The sequence below is a fragment of the Pristis pectinata genome, chromosome 15 (assembly GCF_009764475.1).
Source record: "Pristis pectinata isolate sPriPec2 chromosome 15, sPriPec2.1.pri, whole genome shotgun sequence".
In the NCBI taxonomy this organism is placed as follows: Eukaryota; Metazoa; Chordata; class Chondrichthyes; order Rhinopristiformes; family Pristidae; genus Pristis; species Pristis pectinata.
This window is the reverse complement of record NC_067419.1, coordinates 49699598-49716269: the sequence shown is the minus strand read 5'-3', so window position 1 is coordinate 49716269 and position 16672 is coordinate 49699598. Positions and strand designations below refer to the sequence as shown.

The 16672-nt window shown below is 49.0% G+C and overlaps 1 protein-coding gene across 2 annotated transcripts in view; it reads left to right on the top strand.

Moving 5' to 3' along the window:
- Positions 1-16672, top strand: part of LOC127578273 (NADH-cytochrome b5 reductase 3-like) — a 644669-nt gene that overhangs the window by 7302 nt on the left and 620695 nt on the right. Inside the window, exons 3-9 of one of the 2 annotated variants that reach the window (XR_007957506.1) lie at positions 2111-2183; positions 4719-4825; positions 7935-8064; positions 9114-9197; positions 10487-10572; positions 13531-13630; positions 14383-15419. Coding sequence is in view for 1 of the 2 variants with exons in the window: in XM_052030079.1 (XP_051886039.1) it covers positions 2111-2183; positions 4719-4825; positions 7935-8064; positions 9114-9197; positions 10487-10572; positions 13531-13630; positions 14383-14555 (753 nt within the window). In the remaining variant the exon portion in view is untranslated. Of the gene's footprint in view, positions 1-2110; positions 2184-4718; positions 4826-7934; positions 8065-9113; positions 9198-10486; positions 10573-13530; positions 13631-14382; positions 16540-16672 lie in introns of those variants that run through there. The other variant, XM_052030079.1, reaches the window with a different exon arrangement.

The following is a 16672-nucleotide window of genomic DNA, read 5'->3' as shown; positions in this document are numbered from 1 at the left end:
AACAAGATGCCACAGGATGTCCACATCTGCAGTGCTGTGGAAGGACTGACCATTACCCAGTCCACACGGCTCCCTCCAACACTGACCCTACACAACAGCAGCAACAGGAAACTACACTGAAGGTCTCGAGGACCCACGGAGAAGTTTTCAGTTACCGTCTCACAAGCAACCAATGGGCCCAGGCCCCACCCCACTGAGAGACGAGGGCAGAGGAGAGCTCAGGGATAGAGAGGCAGTGGGAAGCAGCACCACAAAGACTCCATCCCGCAGCCAACCGTCCGACCCAGCTGATGCCACCCTGATCGACGGGAAGTTAAAAGGTCCTCTATCTTCTCAAAAATAAGATGCCTTGGAGGAAATTTGTTATTTTTTTTATGTTGAATTCTAAAACTTGGAGTGGGACTTCAGTCACAAATCAACAACCTCCTCTCCCAAAACTGGAAGAGTAGGGCAGGCAGGTGTCCTGGAAAGCACCTTGATTGTGAACAGCTTCAAGAAAGGAGATGGACCTAACTGTGAGTCACTACAGCTGGGCCGTGGGCAGGTGATCACAGGCTAGTCATCGATCAGCTCCCAGCGGCTGTCGAGCTGCTGCCTGAATCAGTTTTCATCAGTGTAATGAGGGCACGATCTTCACCACAACTCGAGGAGTGCAGGGAGCAGCTCCAGCCGCTGAATGTGGCACCAACCTCACCAATGCCTGTGACTTCATGGGGCAGCTTCCTCCCTATGTCCATCCTGCTCGTGTCGGCATGGTACCTGAAGCCACATAAGCTGTGGCTCGTTCACCATCAGTGAAGGCTCTTAGACGGTGACTAGGGAGGCACCGTTAATCTTCTGTGTGCTGCTTGGATCGATCACACCCAACAACATCCAAACTTGGAGATCCAAAAGGTATCGTGGATTTGAGTGAAAGACTTGTTAAAGTCGGGAGGTTCAAGCTATCGGTCGATAGCGTTCCTGTAGAAAGATGAAACTGGCAACCAAGTTATTCTGTGAACTTTGTTCTTGTTTGTAGGAAGCTGCTTATCACAGGTCATAGTTAATGATTCATTTTACCGTAATTTATACACAGCTGCATTGTTAGAGGAAGCGTAAGGTTTAATTTAAATCTGATTCAGAAATCAGAGTATAACTGAGTGTGACTGGCTGTAACACTACCCTGTTACAGACAACCCAGTGTGGCTCAGGAACCAAAACTACCACTGATCTCACAGATCCAGGCTGTCGGGTTGTGCTCTCCCAAGGCCGTGTTATCTCTGAGAAAGCAAATCAAAAACTGCAGATGAGGACATCTGAAATACTGATGCAAGTTGCCAGAAACTCCTGAGTAGCAACACACACAAACTGCTGGAGGAACCCAGCGGGTCAGGCAGCATCTGTGGAGGGGAATGGACCAAGACCCTTCATCAGGGCTGGAGTCCAGGTTCAGGGGCTCCTGGAGTCTCCCAGCCCTGATGAAGGGTCTTGGCCTGAAACGCCAGCTGAGCGTTCCCTCCACAGATGCTGCCTGAGCTGCTGAGTTCCTCCACCTTCGTGTGTGTAGCTCCAGATTTCCAGCATCTGCAGAATCTCTTGTATTGTCAGAAACTCTCAGCAGGTCAGGCAGCATCTGTGGAGGGGAATCCAGCTGGAGGGAAATGGGATGCTTGTCAGTTCAGGCACACAAGGTGGAGGGGATGGAACAGGCAAGAGGGACTGAATGGTCTCTCCCTGCTCCTGTGTTTGTGATTGGTGGCTTGGTTGTGGTTGGGACCAGTGATGTTTGGTCAGCTGATGAATGTTGTTCCTGTCTCGGTGACACTTAACATGTGAGCTCCAGAATTGGGGATGCAACGTCCATACCCTGGACCCCTGACCCCACAGGAGGGCCAGTCTTTACCCTGGACCCCTGACCCCACAGGAGGGCCAGTCTGTACCATGGTCCCCTCCCCACCATGGACGGCTTGTGCTGAGCAATGACCTGGTTATGGTTGTGTCCTGGGACGGGATATTGATGAGTCCTGGGGCTGTTTGACGGTGGGATCTGACGGTCAGTCCCACCCCGCTCTGGGTTTAACCATGTGGGCTGCAGTACGTTGGAGGTGTGACTGTTTGTTTCTGCTCTCAGGTCGTGACCCGTGACACGAGGAGGTTCCGCTTCGCCCTCCCTTCCCTGGATCACATGCTGGGACTGCCAGTCGGTGAGTCTCAGTCCCTCTGTGTCGGGACCTGCTGTCGGTGGCTGTCTATCGCGCTCTGTCAGGTGACCGCGTTCACTTGGGGGAGAGGTGAAGGGTTGCACATTGAGAACAAGCCCGGGGGTTGATGGAACCCATTTCAAGCTCTCCCACAACCCTGCCTCTTCTCCCCAAATTTATGGATTCCCCTTGGGAAGTCTGGGATCTGCTTCCACCACCCCTTGGAACTGTGAGCTCTGATCTGGGGCGGGTAAAATGGCCCTTGAGCCTGCTGCACTGTCCAATGGGATCACGTCTGATGCTTCCCACCCAATCCATCCATCCCTTAATTCCCGTGGTCTCTAGATGTTTCTTGGTCTGAGCTGTGAATGCACCTCTGACTGGGTCAGAGAGTTGTCCTTTGGCTGTAGGACGTCGCTACTAACCACCTGCCTTCCCCCGAGATCGTCCAGCCCTGGGGTCCCTCTGCTGGAGGAACATCCTCTGAAACCCATTCAGCCTTGTTCCACTGTCCTCTCGCCCAGAGGGTTGATCTCGCACGCTCTCCCCACCCCTTTACTCTGCCACCTCGTGAACCAGTCCTTGTACATTGGAGATCTGTGGGCATGTCCTTCAATGTCCCTGTAACCCCTGCTGCTCACTGTGTACCTCTTTGCTTTGTTGCTGGTCTGTCACTGTCACTGGGTCTAAACCCTGGAACTCCCTCCCCAACAGCACTGTGGGAGCACCTTCACTAAAAGACTGCCGTGGTTCAAGGGGGCAGCTCACCCCCCAAGGGGCAGTTAGGTATGGGCAATAAATGCTGGCTGCCCAGTTCAGATTGAATTCCATTGACCACTTTGCTACCAAGAGGTTTTCTGACTGGGAGTTGGTCTGATCTTTCGGATGTTTAATTTCTGATCTACTTTTTAAACTAACGTAAGAACAGTGCTCTCCTTCGTGCTTCAGTGGAGTTAGATGAGGTGCTCATGCTGCAAGGAAGGTTGATGAGGGGAAGGCAGTGGACTTTAGCAAGGCCTTTGACCTGAGTCCAGCAGGTTAAGTCACTTGTCATTCAGGGTGAAGTAGTCAATTGGATTTAACGTTGGTTTAGTGGGAGAAGCCAGAGAGTGGTGGTAGATGGTTGTCTCTCTGACTGGAGGCCTGTGACCAGTGGTGTGCCACAGGGATCGGTGCTGGGTCTGTTGTTGTTTATCATCTGTATTAATGATTTAGATGATAATGTGGTAAACTGGATCAGCAAATTTGCGGATGACACCAAGATTGGGGGTGTAGTGGACAGCGAGGAAGGCTGTCAAAGCTCACAGCGTGATCTTGACCAGCTGGGAAAATGGGCTGAAAAATGGCGGATGGAATTTAATGCAGACAAGTGTGAGGTGATGCACTTTGGGAGGACGAACAAGGGTAAGACACAGTGAGTGGTAGGGCTCTGAGGTGTGTGGTAGAACAGAGGGACCTGGGAATACAGATCCATAGTTCCTTGAACGTGGCATCGCAGGTAGATAGGGTCGTAAAGAGAGCTTTTGGCACATTGACCTTCATAAATCAGGGCATTGAGTACAGGAGTTGGGATGTTATGTTGAAGTTGTACAAGATGTTGGTGAGGCTGAATTTGGAGGATTGTGTCCAGTTCTGGTCACCTACCTACAGGAAAGATATCAATAAGCTTGAAAGAGTGCAGAGAAAATTTACACGGATGTTGCTGGGACTTGAGGACCTGAGTTATAGGGGAAGGTTGAATAGGTTAAGATTTTATTCCCTGGAGCGCAGGAGAATGAGGGGAGATCTTATAGAGGTATACAAAATTATGAGGGGTATAGACAGGGTGAATGCATGCAGGCTTTTTCCCCTCAGGTTGGGTGAGACTAGAACTAGAGGTCATAGTTTTAGGGTGAAAGGTGAAATATTTAAGGGGAATCTGAGGGGCAACTACACTCAGAGGGTGGTGCGAGTGTGGAACGAGCTGCCAGCGGAAGTGGTGGATGCGGGTTCAATTGTAACATTTAAGAGAGGTTTGGATAGGTCCATGGATGGGAGGGGTTTGCAGGGATATGGTCTGGGTGCAGGGAGATGAGACTGGGTAGAACAGGTTGGCATGGACTGGATGGGCCGAAGGGCCTGTTTCTGTGCTGTAATGCTCGGACTCTAACCTGAGGAGCAACTTTTCCACTCAGGGTGGTCAATATATGGAATGAGCTGCCACAGGAAGTGGGTGAGGCAGGTACATTAACAACATTTAAAAGGAACTAGGATGGGTACATGGATAGGAAAGGTTTGGAGGGATATGGGACTGGCTTAGATGGGATCTTGGTCGGCATGGACTGGTTGGGCCAAAGGGCCTGTTTCTGTGCTGTATAACTCTATGTTGGTCTGTGTGGTTGTGGACAGCCTGCATCCTGTCGGGCTGTAGCTGCACGGGGCTGCATTCGTGCATGGGTGAGGGAGCTGCAGCTGCACTGGTGCTGCGTTGGAGCCTTCCCTTGAGCTGGGCTGAGGTCTGTACCAACCACAACACGGCCTGTTGTCTGTTTCTCCCAGGGCAGCATGTCTACCTGTCAGCCAGGGTGAACGGGCAGCTCGTGGTCAAGCCCTACACTCCTGTCTCCAGCGATGATGACAAGGGATATGTGGATCTGGTGGTCAAGGTAAAGGCTGATCCGTTGAATGTGGCTGTAATCCGGGGGCAGAGACTTCATCCCTTCTCCCCTCCCCGCCCCCCCGGCAACCTGGCCATCTGCGTTCTTGATTTTTGAGGAATTAGTTCCACCTGGAGGCGTCGGATTGTCCCAAACCCACTTGCCCACATCCTTCCACAGATGGTCGGGTTGTGGGATCGAGGGGAGCTCCAGGAGGGGTTGGGGGAGATGGGAGTTGGTGATTCCGGAGAGAGGGTGGGAGACCTTGCACAGGAATCGGGAGGAGGCCACTTAGCCCCTCAAGCCTGCCCCACCATTTAACAACCTCGCCTCCACACCCCTGCCCACTGCCAGTGACCTCCAGCCTCTGGTGCTGAGTTTGCCCTTGTATCGGAGAGGTGCCCCCTGACAACTGGTGAAACGTGGGCTGAACTGCAAAGTAAGGTGCACTGCCCATTGACACACGGGATGCCCAGGCTCTGAGGATCCCTCCTTACCAGACTTGCTCTGGGTTCTCGTCTGTCCCAAGTTTTGATAAGGAGTTAAATCCTGTCTCTGGGAATCGGCTCCCTCCCTGTTCCTGCTGAAGCCCAGTGGGACTGTTCCCCATCAGTCTGCTCCAGGTCTGACCCATTCCTGTTGGACTATTGGTTCCTGGGCATCACCTTCCATTGAGCATTCAGCAAGGCAGAGCGTCCTGGTTATTGGCACTCAGCCAGTCAGGTACCGAGGAGTGAATGATTGACGGCTCCTGATATCATTGGCCTTGAGTGATCAGCTTGTACAAGGACATTGTCATCCTGATGGGTCTGATGCCCTCATCCTCTGGTTTTCCCAGTGACCATGGAAATGCCCTGTAGAGCTCATAGAACTTAGAACATAGAAAACCTACAGCACAATTCAGGCCCTTCGGCCCACAAAGCTGTGCCGAACATGTCGCTACCCTAGAAATTACCAGGCTTACCCAGAGCCCTCTATTTTTCTCAGCTCCATGTACCTATCTAACAGTCTCTTGAAAGATCCTATTGTATCCACCTCCACCACTGTTGCCGGCAGCCCATTCCATACACTCACCACTCTGAGTAAAAAAAACTTACCCCTGACATCTCCTCTATATCTACTCCCCAGCACCTTAAACCTATGTCCTCTTGTGGCCACTATTTCAGCCCTGGGGAAAAGCCTCTGACTATCTACCCTATCAATACCTCTCATCATCTTATACACCTCTATCAGATCCCCCCTCATCCTCCGTCGCTCCAAGGAGAAAAGGCCGAGTTCCCTCAACCTACTTCCATAAGGCAAGCTCCGCATTCCAGGCAGCATCCTTGTAAATCTCCTCTGCACCCTTTCTATGGCTTCCACATCCTTCCTGTAGTGAGGCGACCAGAACTGAGCACAGTGCTCCAAGTGGGGTCTGACCAGGGACCTATATAGCTGCAACAATACCTCACGGCTCCTAAATTCAATTCCACAATTGATGAAGGACAATACACCATATGCCTTCTTAACCACAGAGTCAACCTGCGCAGCCGCTTTGAGCGTCCTATGGACTCGGACCCCAAGATCCCTCTGATCCTCCACGCTGCCAAGTCCTACCATTAAGACTATATTCTGCCATCATATTTGACCTACCAAAATGAACCACTTCACACTTACCTGGATTGAACTGCATCTGCCACTTCTCAGCCCAACTTCGCATCCTATCTATGTCCCTCTGTAACCTCTGACAGCCCTCCAAACTATCCACAACATCCCCAACCTTTGTGTCATCCGCAAACTTAGTAACCCACCCCTCCACTTCCTTATCCAGGTCATTTATAAAAATCACAAATAGTAAGGGTCCCAGTACCGATCCCTGAGATACACCACTGGTCACCGACCTCAATGCAGAATACGACCCTTCAACAACCACTCAATGAGGCCTTACTCAATGAGGCCTTGGGTACTATTGGAGGTATCTCCAGAGTAGGCACCTTGTTGCTGTGTGTGTGTGGCTGAGTCTCTGCTTGTCACAGGTTTAATTTTCCTGACTACGTCTGTACTCCCTTGGCATCCTGAGAACTTAATGGACCATTCCCCGCCCGTGTGTGTGACCACCTTCAGTGTCTATTGGGGCTGAGCATAAGAACATAAGAAACAGGAGCAGGAATCGGCCATCCAGCCCATCGAGCCTGCTCTGCCATTCAATAAGATCATGGCTGATCTGGCCGTGGACTCAGATCCACCAACCTGCCTTTTCCCCATCACCCTTCATTCCCCCACTATGCAAAAATCTGTCTAACTGTGTCTTAAATCTATTTAATGAGGCAGCCTCCACTGCTTCCCTGGGCAGAGAATTCCACAGATTCACTACTCTCTGGGAAAAGCAGTTTCTCCTCATCTCCATCCTAAATCTATTCCCTTGAATCTTGAAGCCATGTCCCCTAGTTCTAGTCTCACCTACTAGTGGACGCAACCTTCCTGCCTCTATCTTATCTATCCCTTTCATAATTTTATGTTTCTATAAGATCCCCTCTCATTCTTCTGAAATCCAGCGAGTACAGTCCCAGGCGACTCAATCTCTCCTCATAGGCTAACCCCCTCATCTCCAGAATCAACCTGATGAACCTCCTCTGCACCGCCTCCAAAGCCAGTATATCTTTCCTCAAGTAAGGAGACCAGAACTGCACGCAGTACTCCAGGTGCGGCCTCACCAGTACCCTGTACAGTTGCAGCATAACCTCCCTGCTCTTAAATTCAATCCCTTCAGCAATGAAGGCCAACATTCCATTTGCCTTCTTGATAACCTGTTGCACCTGCAAACCAACCTTTTACGATTCATGCACAAGCTCTTCAAGTCCCTCTGCACAACAGCACGCTGCAGAAACCTCACCAGGGAGCAGAAGGGCCGAATGGCCTGTCCCTGTGCTGTAAATTCTCTGATCTGGGATGTCCTGTCCTGCAGCAACGGCTGGTGGGTCTGGGCTGCCCACAGAGCAGAAGCTGCAGTGTTGAGACCATTGCTGCATTGCTGTTGGCAGTGGGATGTTGGGGCTGTGTGGTGTCGAGGGGAGATCGTGGGTTCAGTTCCTGCTGTTGCTCCTGGAGACTGGTCAATAACTAGTGTTCCCTGTTTCAGATTTACTTTAAGGGTGTCCATCCAAAGTTCCCTGAAGGAGGTAAAATGTCCCAGTACCTGGAGAACCTGAGGCTCCAGGACAGCATTGACTTCCGGGGACCTAGCGGTCTGCTTGTTTACAAGGGAAAAGGCAAGTTGGTGTCTCGCTGAGGAACTCTCACCTTGGGATTGAGCTTGGCTGGGTCAGAGGTGGGCAGTGGGGCTCTGGGATGTAGCAATGATCTGGGATTTGGGAGCTGTGTCTCCCCGGCTGTTGGTGGACTGGAATCGGGAGTTCCTCTGCTGCACTCATCCTGCTACAGAACGGATTCCTTGTCCCGGCAACCTCGCTGCTGTCGAGCCACTGAGGGCCCCATAACGGCCGAGATCTCTGAACTCCCGTCCCCTGTGCCAGTGGATGTTTACAGTGTCATCCGGGCGGGATGAGAAGCTGCTGCCTCCCTGTTACCTTGGTTCCCAGGCACGGCTGCTGCATCGCACGGGTAGGGTTATCTCCAGGCCTGAGGATTGGTCTCCAGCTCTGGGCGGCTCCAGCTGACAGCCTAGTTGGCCAAAACAAATGAATGAAGATCTGTCAGTGACGTTCACCAAAATGTCACATCGGGTCAGGCAGCATCTGTGGAACCTGTTCTGATGAAGGGTTTTTGACCTGAGGATTTGTCTGTCTCCACAGACGCTGCCCGACCTGCTGAGGGTTTCGGGCATTTCCTGTTTTTATTTCAGCTTTCCAGCATCTGCCATATTCTTTGGTTTACGTGACCTCAGACCCAGGGCAATGGGGTCCACCCTCCAACTGCTCTGAGCTCTAGCAGCAAGCCACTTGGTTTTGAAAGGTCAGAGTCACACAGCACAGAACAAGGCCCTTCGGCTCATCGCGGCTATGCTAGCCATCAACCACCCATCCACACTAATCCCATCCACCAGCACTTGGTCCATAGACCTCCCTGCCTTGGCGATTGAAGCTGCTTCAATGCTGTGAGGGTCTCTGCCTCCTCCAGCCCCTTGGGCAGTGCGTTCCACACTCCAACACCCACCTTTGGGCAACAAACACTTGTCCTGCCAGTGGTGCCCATGCCCTGGTGGTGAGGAGCCAGTACCAGGGATATGATGAGCACCAGAGTCTTGGAATGGGGCTGTGGGTCATGGGCGTTTGGTGATTGAGCTGTGTTTTGTTCACAGGACAGTTTGCCATTCGTCCTGATAAGAAATCTGAAGCCAAGATCAAGGAGGTTAAGAAAGTGGGCATGATTGCTGGTGGGACAGGTGAGTGGAGGTGACTTTCTTTGCCTGCCGTTGGATCACAGAGTCGGAGACAAAATGGGACAAGGCAAGTGATTGGAGCAATTGTTCCAGCCTCCCACACCGCCACAGGTGTCAGGCAGTGATGTGTTCTTGAGTTCTCCTGGTGTCCTGAGTGAACTCTCCACCTGCATCGGCTTTTTGTGTGGCTGTCCCGTTGGCTCGAACACGAGAGTCACAAGATCACAAGATCACAAGACAAGGGAGCAGAAGTAGGCCATTCGGCCCATCGAGTCTGCTCCAAGGAAAGGGAAATAGAAATGAGAAATGGGGAATGGGGGAAGAAGAAGAAGAAAAAAAAACTATTCTAATCCCAATTACCGGCCTTATCCCCATATCCCTTGATATCCTGACTATTTAGATATCTATCTATCTCCTCCTTGAACGCCCCCACTGATCTGGCCTCCACTGCTGTACGTGGCAAGGAGTTCCACAAATTCACCACCCTCTGGCTAAAGAAATTTTTCCTCATCTCTGTTTTGAAACCGTACCCTCTAATTCTAAGATTGTGCCCTCTGGTCCTGGACTCACCCACCAAGGGAAACAGCCTAGCCACATTTACTCTGTCCTTTCCTATCAATATTTTAAATGTCGCTATGAGGTCCCCTCTCATTCTTCTGTACTCCAGCAAGTACAGTCCAAGAGCCGACAAACGCTCCTCATACGTAAGCCCTTTCAAACTGGAATCATCCCCGTAAATCTCCTCTGAACCCTCTCCAACGTCAACACATCCTTCCTAAGATGTGGGGCCCAAAACAGCGTACAATATTCCAAATGAGGCCTCACTAGTGCCCTGTAGAGCCTCATCAACACTTCCTTACTTTTATACACTATACCTCTTGAAATGAATGCCAATATAGCATTCGCTTTCTTTACCACCGATCCGACCTGGTGGTTAACCTTTAAGCTATCCTGCACGAGTACCCCCAAGTCCCTTTGTACTTCCGTGCTTTGGATTTTCTCTCCTCCTAGATAAGAATCTGCCCGCTTATTTCTGCTTCCAAAGTGTACAACTGCACATTTCCCTACATTGAATCTCATCTGCCATTTCCTTGACCATTCTCCTAAACTGTCTAGGTCCCTCTGCAACTTTTCTATCTCTTCAATACTCCCTACTCCTCCACCTATCTTGGTGTCATCCGCAAACTTAGCCACAAAACCATTTATTCCATCATCCAAATCTGTGAAGTCTTTGGGAGGTTAAGCAGTTGCTGCAGCTCTTGTCTCTGACATGTGCTGTTGAAACTTTCCAGGCATCACCCCTATGCTGCAACTGATCCGAGCGATTGTGAAGGATCCCAATGACCCCACGATTTGCCACCTGTTGTTTGCCAACCAGGTAAGGGACCACCTCGCTGTTAGAGGTCAGCAGCACTGAGCACTGTCTCGCACTAACCCTGAGCAGAATCGTAAGCGGTGGCCACTGCCCTGTACTGTTGCTCCTGTGGATCCAGTGGCCTCTGAGATTCTGATTTTCCCAGCCTGGTGCCATCATCAATTCCATGGAACTGCTGGCATCTGGCTTTGGGAAGCTGCTTCCTGGCAACGATAGGTTGGCTCCTTGCCAACCTGCTGTAAAAGGTACAACGTTTCCAGGTGTCTGAGTCAAACTAGCCGAAATAAAGTTCAAATGATCTCTGGTGGAGGCTGGAGGCAGCTCAGCTGATGGAGAAACGCTGAAGATTAAGGGGAATCTCTGAGATGTTGATCATTTCTCAGTGACTGAATCCAGGCCTCTCATCTGGTAAAAATGTTAGCATGGCTGTTTGGGTCGACTCTGAATATTTAAGCAGAATTAGAATTGTTACAATGCCAACTCGTTATTGGAGCAATCCAGCAGATCCCATTCTCCCACTTTGCTCTAATCCTCCAGATAAACTCTAGTCAACCTGGTGAACCTCCTCCGCACTGCCTCCAAAGCCAGTATATCTTTCCTCAAGTAAGGAGACCAGAACTGCACGCAGTACTCCAGGTGCAGCCTCACCAGTGCCCTGTACAGTTGCAGCATAACCTCCCTGCTCTTAAATTCAATCCCTCCAGCAATGAAGACCAACATTTCATTTGCCTTCTTGATAACCTGTTGCACCTGCAAGCCAACCTTTTGCGATTCATGTACAAGCACTCCCAAGTCCCTCTGCACAACAGCAGGCTGCAATCTTTCACCGTTTAAATAATCTGATCTGCTATTTTTCCTTCCAAAGTGGATGACCTGACATTTACCAACATTGTACTCCATCTGCCAGACCCTTGCCCACTCACTTAACCTATCTATATCTCTCTGCAGACTCTCCACATCCTCTGCACAATTTGCTTTTTCACTCAATTTAGTGTCATCAGCAAACTTAGATACGCTACACTCGGTCCCCTCTTCCAAATCGTTAATGTATCTCGTGAACAGTTGTGGGCCCAGCACCGACCCCTGTGGTACCCCACTCACCACTGATTGCCAACCAGAGAAACACCCATTTATCCCAACTCTCTGCCTTCTATTGGTTAACCAATCCTCTGTCCATGCTAATACCTTACCCCCAACTCCATGCATCCTTGTCTTATGGATGAGTCTTTTACGTGGCACCTTATCAAATGCCTTCTGGAAATCCAAGTATACAACATGCACCTGTTCCCCTCATTATATCCTCAAAGAACTCCAATAAGTTTGTCAAACAGGACCTGCCCTTCCTGAATCCATGATGTCTATTTCTTCCTTAATGTCACGGTAGCGTAGCAGTTAGCATAATGCTATTACAGCGCCAGTGACCCGGGTTCAATTCCGGCCGCTGTTTATAAGGAGTTTGTACGTTCTCCCCGTGTCTGCGTGGGTTTCCTCCGGGTGCTCTGGTTTCCTCCCACATTCCAAAGACCGTACGGGTTAGGAAGTTGTGGGCGTGCTATGTTGGCGCTGGAAGTGTGGCGACGCTTGCGGGCTGCCCCCAGAACTCTACGCAAAAGATGCATTTCACTGTGTGTTTTGATGTACGTGTGACTGATAAAGATCTTTATGATAGCTTCAAGCATTTTCCCGAATACAGACGTTAAGCTAACTGGCCTATAGTTACCTGCCCTTTGCCTAATCCTTTTTTAAACAATAGCGTGACATTCGCTGTCTTCCAATCTGCCGGGACCTGCCCAGAGTCCAGAGAATTTTGGTAAATTATCACAAACACCTCTACTATAACTTCCACCATTTCTTTCAGGCCCCTGGGATGCACCCCATCAAGACCAGGGGACTTGTCTACCTTTAGGCCCACTGGTTTGCTCATCACTGCCTCTTTAGTGACAGCGATTGTATCGAGGTCCTCACCTCCCATCGCATCCATAACATCTCTCTTTGGCATGTTAGACGTGTCCTCCACTATGAAGACTGACACAAAATAGTCCTTCAAGGGCCTTGGCCATTTCGACATTACCAAATATTAATTCCCCCTTCTCATCTTCCAAGGGACCTACGTTCACTTTAGCCACCCTTTTCCACTTTATATAATTATAAAAACTTTTACTATCTGTTTTTATATTTTGTTCTAGTTTACTTTCATAATCTATCTTCCCTTACTGCTTGCTTAGTGGTTCTTTGTTGCTGTTTAAAGATTTCCCAATCTTCCAGTTTCCCACTACTCTTGGCGACTTTGTATGCATGAGCTTTTTAGCTTCATGCCGCCTTTTGTTTCCTTAGTTATCCAAGGCTGGCTCTCCCCACCCTTACTGTCCTTGCTTTTAACTGGAACATACTTTTGTTGAAAACAGTGGAAAATCTCTTTGAAACTCTTCCACTGTTCCTCAACTGTCCCACCGTATAGCCTGTGTTCCCAGTCGACACTAGCCAACTCCTCCCTCATCCCGTTGTAGTCTCCCTTGTTTAGGCATAATACACTGGTTTTAGATCAAACTATCGCACCCTCCATTTGTATGAGAAATTCAATCATACTATGGTCACTCTTTCCAAGAGGATCCCCAACTACAAGATCATTAATTTTAGCTGTCTCATTGCACAGGACCAGATCTAAGATAGCATGTTCCCTCGGTTCACTAACATGCTGTTCCAGAAAGGCTTTTGGAGATTGAGGTTAATGAAAAGTAAAATGTGTGAGGAGTCTGGAACCAAGGACTATGGGTTGGGGTTAGTTGTTTAGGGTTGAGATAGAAATCCCTTGGCAGAAGTCTTTGGAGTTCTCACAGAGGACTAGATGCTTGGCTGTTGAGCAGATTTGAGGTTGAAGCTGGTTGGTTTTGGACAGATGTATAGAATTACCCAGGGTTTATGTTGTAAGTACGGTTGTAATCGGCTTTTTAACTTTTGCAGAGTGAGAAAGACATTCTTCTGCAATCTGAGCTGGAAGAAATTGAGGCAGAGAATCCTCATCGTGTGATAATCTGGTACACCTTGGACAAAGCACCGGAAGGTACGAGTCTCTCAAAGTGCCACATACTTCGCAAACTCCTCGGTCAGCTCCAGCAATGCCTTCACTTCTCAGCAGTTTTGGAGATCCCTCTGTGGTCCCCTCCCTATCCCTATGACCTTTTCCGGCCCCTAAACCCCTCCCTATTGCTGAAACCCCCTTCATCCATCCACAACCTCCTCTCCAATTCCGGTACTGCAATCATTCCCACTATTCATTGCCCCCCCCATTGGTGGCCGTTCCTTAAGCTGTCTGGGCCCTAAACTCTGAAATTCCCTCCCTACCCCTCTTCCTCTCTGCTTGAAGATGGTTGTCTTTCACATCTCTTGTTACTCAATTTCTTCACAGCTTCCAGTGAAGTAGCTTCAAAAACAGTGCTATTAAATGGAAACTGTTCACAGACTTAGTATGATAAATAACAATCAGTTTGCTTGGATAATCTGTTTTAATCAGAGGATGGCTTGGTTACAGTGATCCCTGCAGGTTCTGACTCTGGTTGCAGCTGCAAAGTCTCTGCTGAGTGTTTTGGGAAGTTTGGAGAGGGGATGAACCTTTGCTTGTTCTGAGTGTTGAGCTTTTGGTGTAGATCGGAGACCTGCATGAGGTTGAAGTGTATCCCAGCAGTGATGAACAGTCGTCTGTTTGAGATGCAGAGACAATGCAGCTGGTTGGGGATTTCTCAGAACCAGACAGCACAAATGCAACTAGCTTGTTTTTCTTTACACAAACGTTCCAATTGTTTCTTTGACTTTTAGGCTGGAAATACAGTGAGGGATTTGTGAGTGAACAGATGATCCAGGACCACCTGCCCCCACCAGCAGATGATGTGCTCATTCTAATGTGTGGTCCTCCTCCAATGATAGAATTCGCCTGTAACCCGAACCTTGACAAACTGGGCTACGGTCAGGACGCACGGTTTGCATTTTGAGCTTCTGGCCAGAAATGGAATCGGAGTACTGGCCAGGATTCCATTTTATATAAGCTACCTACTTAATCGTAAAACGCCAGCATGTCATTTCAGCTGAAATTCAAAGGCAAGCTTTTGGGGCGGGTGGTCTCGGCTGGCTGTACTTTGTACTTTTGAACTGCTGCTGCTTCATTGTAAATTTGCAAAACAGTGTTTGAGAGAGACACTCTGGCTTTGGAATGGGGAAGCAGCAGAGGCACGTCCAAACAATTCTCTGCTCCTTTAGGCTCTCTACTTGCACTAAGCTCCAGTGTCTGACTTTGTATATCCTGCTCTGTAAAGGTGATTAGGCAAAGGCTGGTGGTGTGGCTGACATGCAGCTAATTAGATGAGAGAATGTAATTTGTGCTTGAGGTGAGAGTTCTGGGAACACAGCAACAGGAAGGAAAGGACAGGGGCAGCTGCATCTCTGACAGGGCCACAGTGACAGAAGTGATGTGAATGTCATGTGTCTAGAGGATTACTGTGGGTAGGTTTTTGGCATAACTTCAGTTTGAAATGGAGATTAAAGCAATTTTTAAAAATAACATTCATTTTAATGTGCTGTGGTTTGCTTGCTATGTAATCAGCACTGGCTGCAGGTTAAGGGGAACCCTTAAAAGGTTTCTGACCAAAGCATTTCCTGACCAAGGAAATGTTATATTGACACCATTAAGACCAGGTGTGGAAGGTAGGGTAATGCAAATGAACTGCTTCAGCCCTAGTGGGAAAACCACAGCTGTGTGAGAGTTTGTTAGATTATTGGGCATTACGGTAACAGTCTTCTCCCCAGGGGAGGGGAAAGATTTAAAAGCGACCTGAGGGGCAACTTTTTCCATGCAGAGGGTGGTGAGTATATGGAACGAGCTGCCAGAGGAAGTGGGTGAGGCAGGTACAACAGTGTCATTTAAGAACCTGGATAGGTACATGGAGGGGCAGGGCTTGGAGGGATATGGGCAGAACACAGGAAATTGGGACCAACTGCGTGGACAATGTGGTCAGTATGGACTGGTTGGGCCGAAGGGCCTGTATCTGTGCTCTGACTATTCCTTGTCAGGATCATTCCTAGGGGTGGCTTGTTGTGTTGCTCCCTGTTAGACTGACTCAAGTGAATGATTTGGCAAGTGGGCACACAGGAAAATTTAACAACTCAATTTCAAATGTCATGGGTTCTTCACTCACGGTCTGAAACAGCTCCCATTGGAGCTGCTTCAAGGTCTCAACTTCTCTGGAATCCCCGGCAAGGCTGAATGGTGATAGTCTGTACCATATTAATGCTAAGGGAGCGGTTATTTTAGAAACTTGTTCAGCAGAGCTTGTCCCTGAAGCAGAAAGTGACATCAACAGTACACCCTCATTCTCGAGCAGATACCTTGTTACTGTGCTGTTCAACTCTGCTAATGTGCCCTACAGCCCACCCTATCCATGATGACCACTCTACATGCCTATACTAGCCCCACTTAGATGGTTTCCAAAGCCTTCTATACCTTGCGGATCCTGGTTTGACCAGATGATCCAGTATAAAATCCTTGTACTCTCAACCTCATCACAGATAAAATCATGCTTTGTTGGACATGCAGCCTTGATTTCCGCTCCTCACTATCCAGCCATTTAACCAGTTTCTGTAGGTAGCTCCTTCCATCCACTGCAGTTATCTTCTGCAGCTGCTTGAAAAAGTTAATTAATGCCAACTTGATTTAGAGTTTAAGTCAGAGGCTGATAACTATATAAGCTAACTTAAGGAATGTTTTCCTGTACACTACTAGTATTTGCCTGTCAGCCTTTGGTCCTTACCACCAAGGGCAGACCACACTACTGTATTAAAGATCACTTCAGCTATCTGCAGGATTTCCCAAATGTTTAAACTTTGGCAACTTCACATTTAGCAGAATTAATACCTGCACAATTGTAACATTTAATGCATTATCTATGTAATAATGGAGCAAAGTAAAGTTATTAAATGGCACTTGTGTTGAATTGTGTAGAGCAGTACTGCTGTAGGTGGCAGGGCACTCAACTGCAGCCACCGCCGCCTGATCACACCATCTACACATGCCTGAGACATATTTATCTCACTGATTCTACCACAAGGTATGATG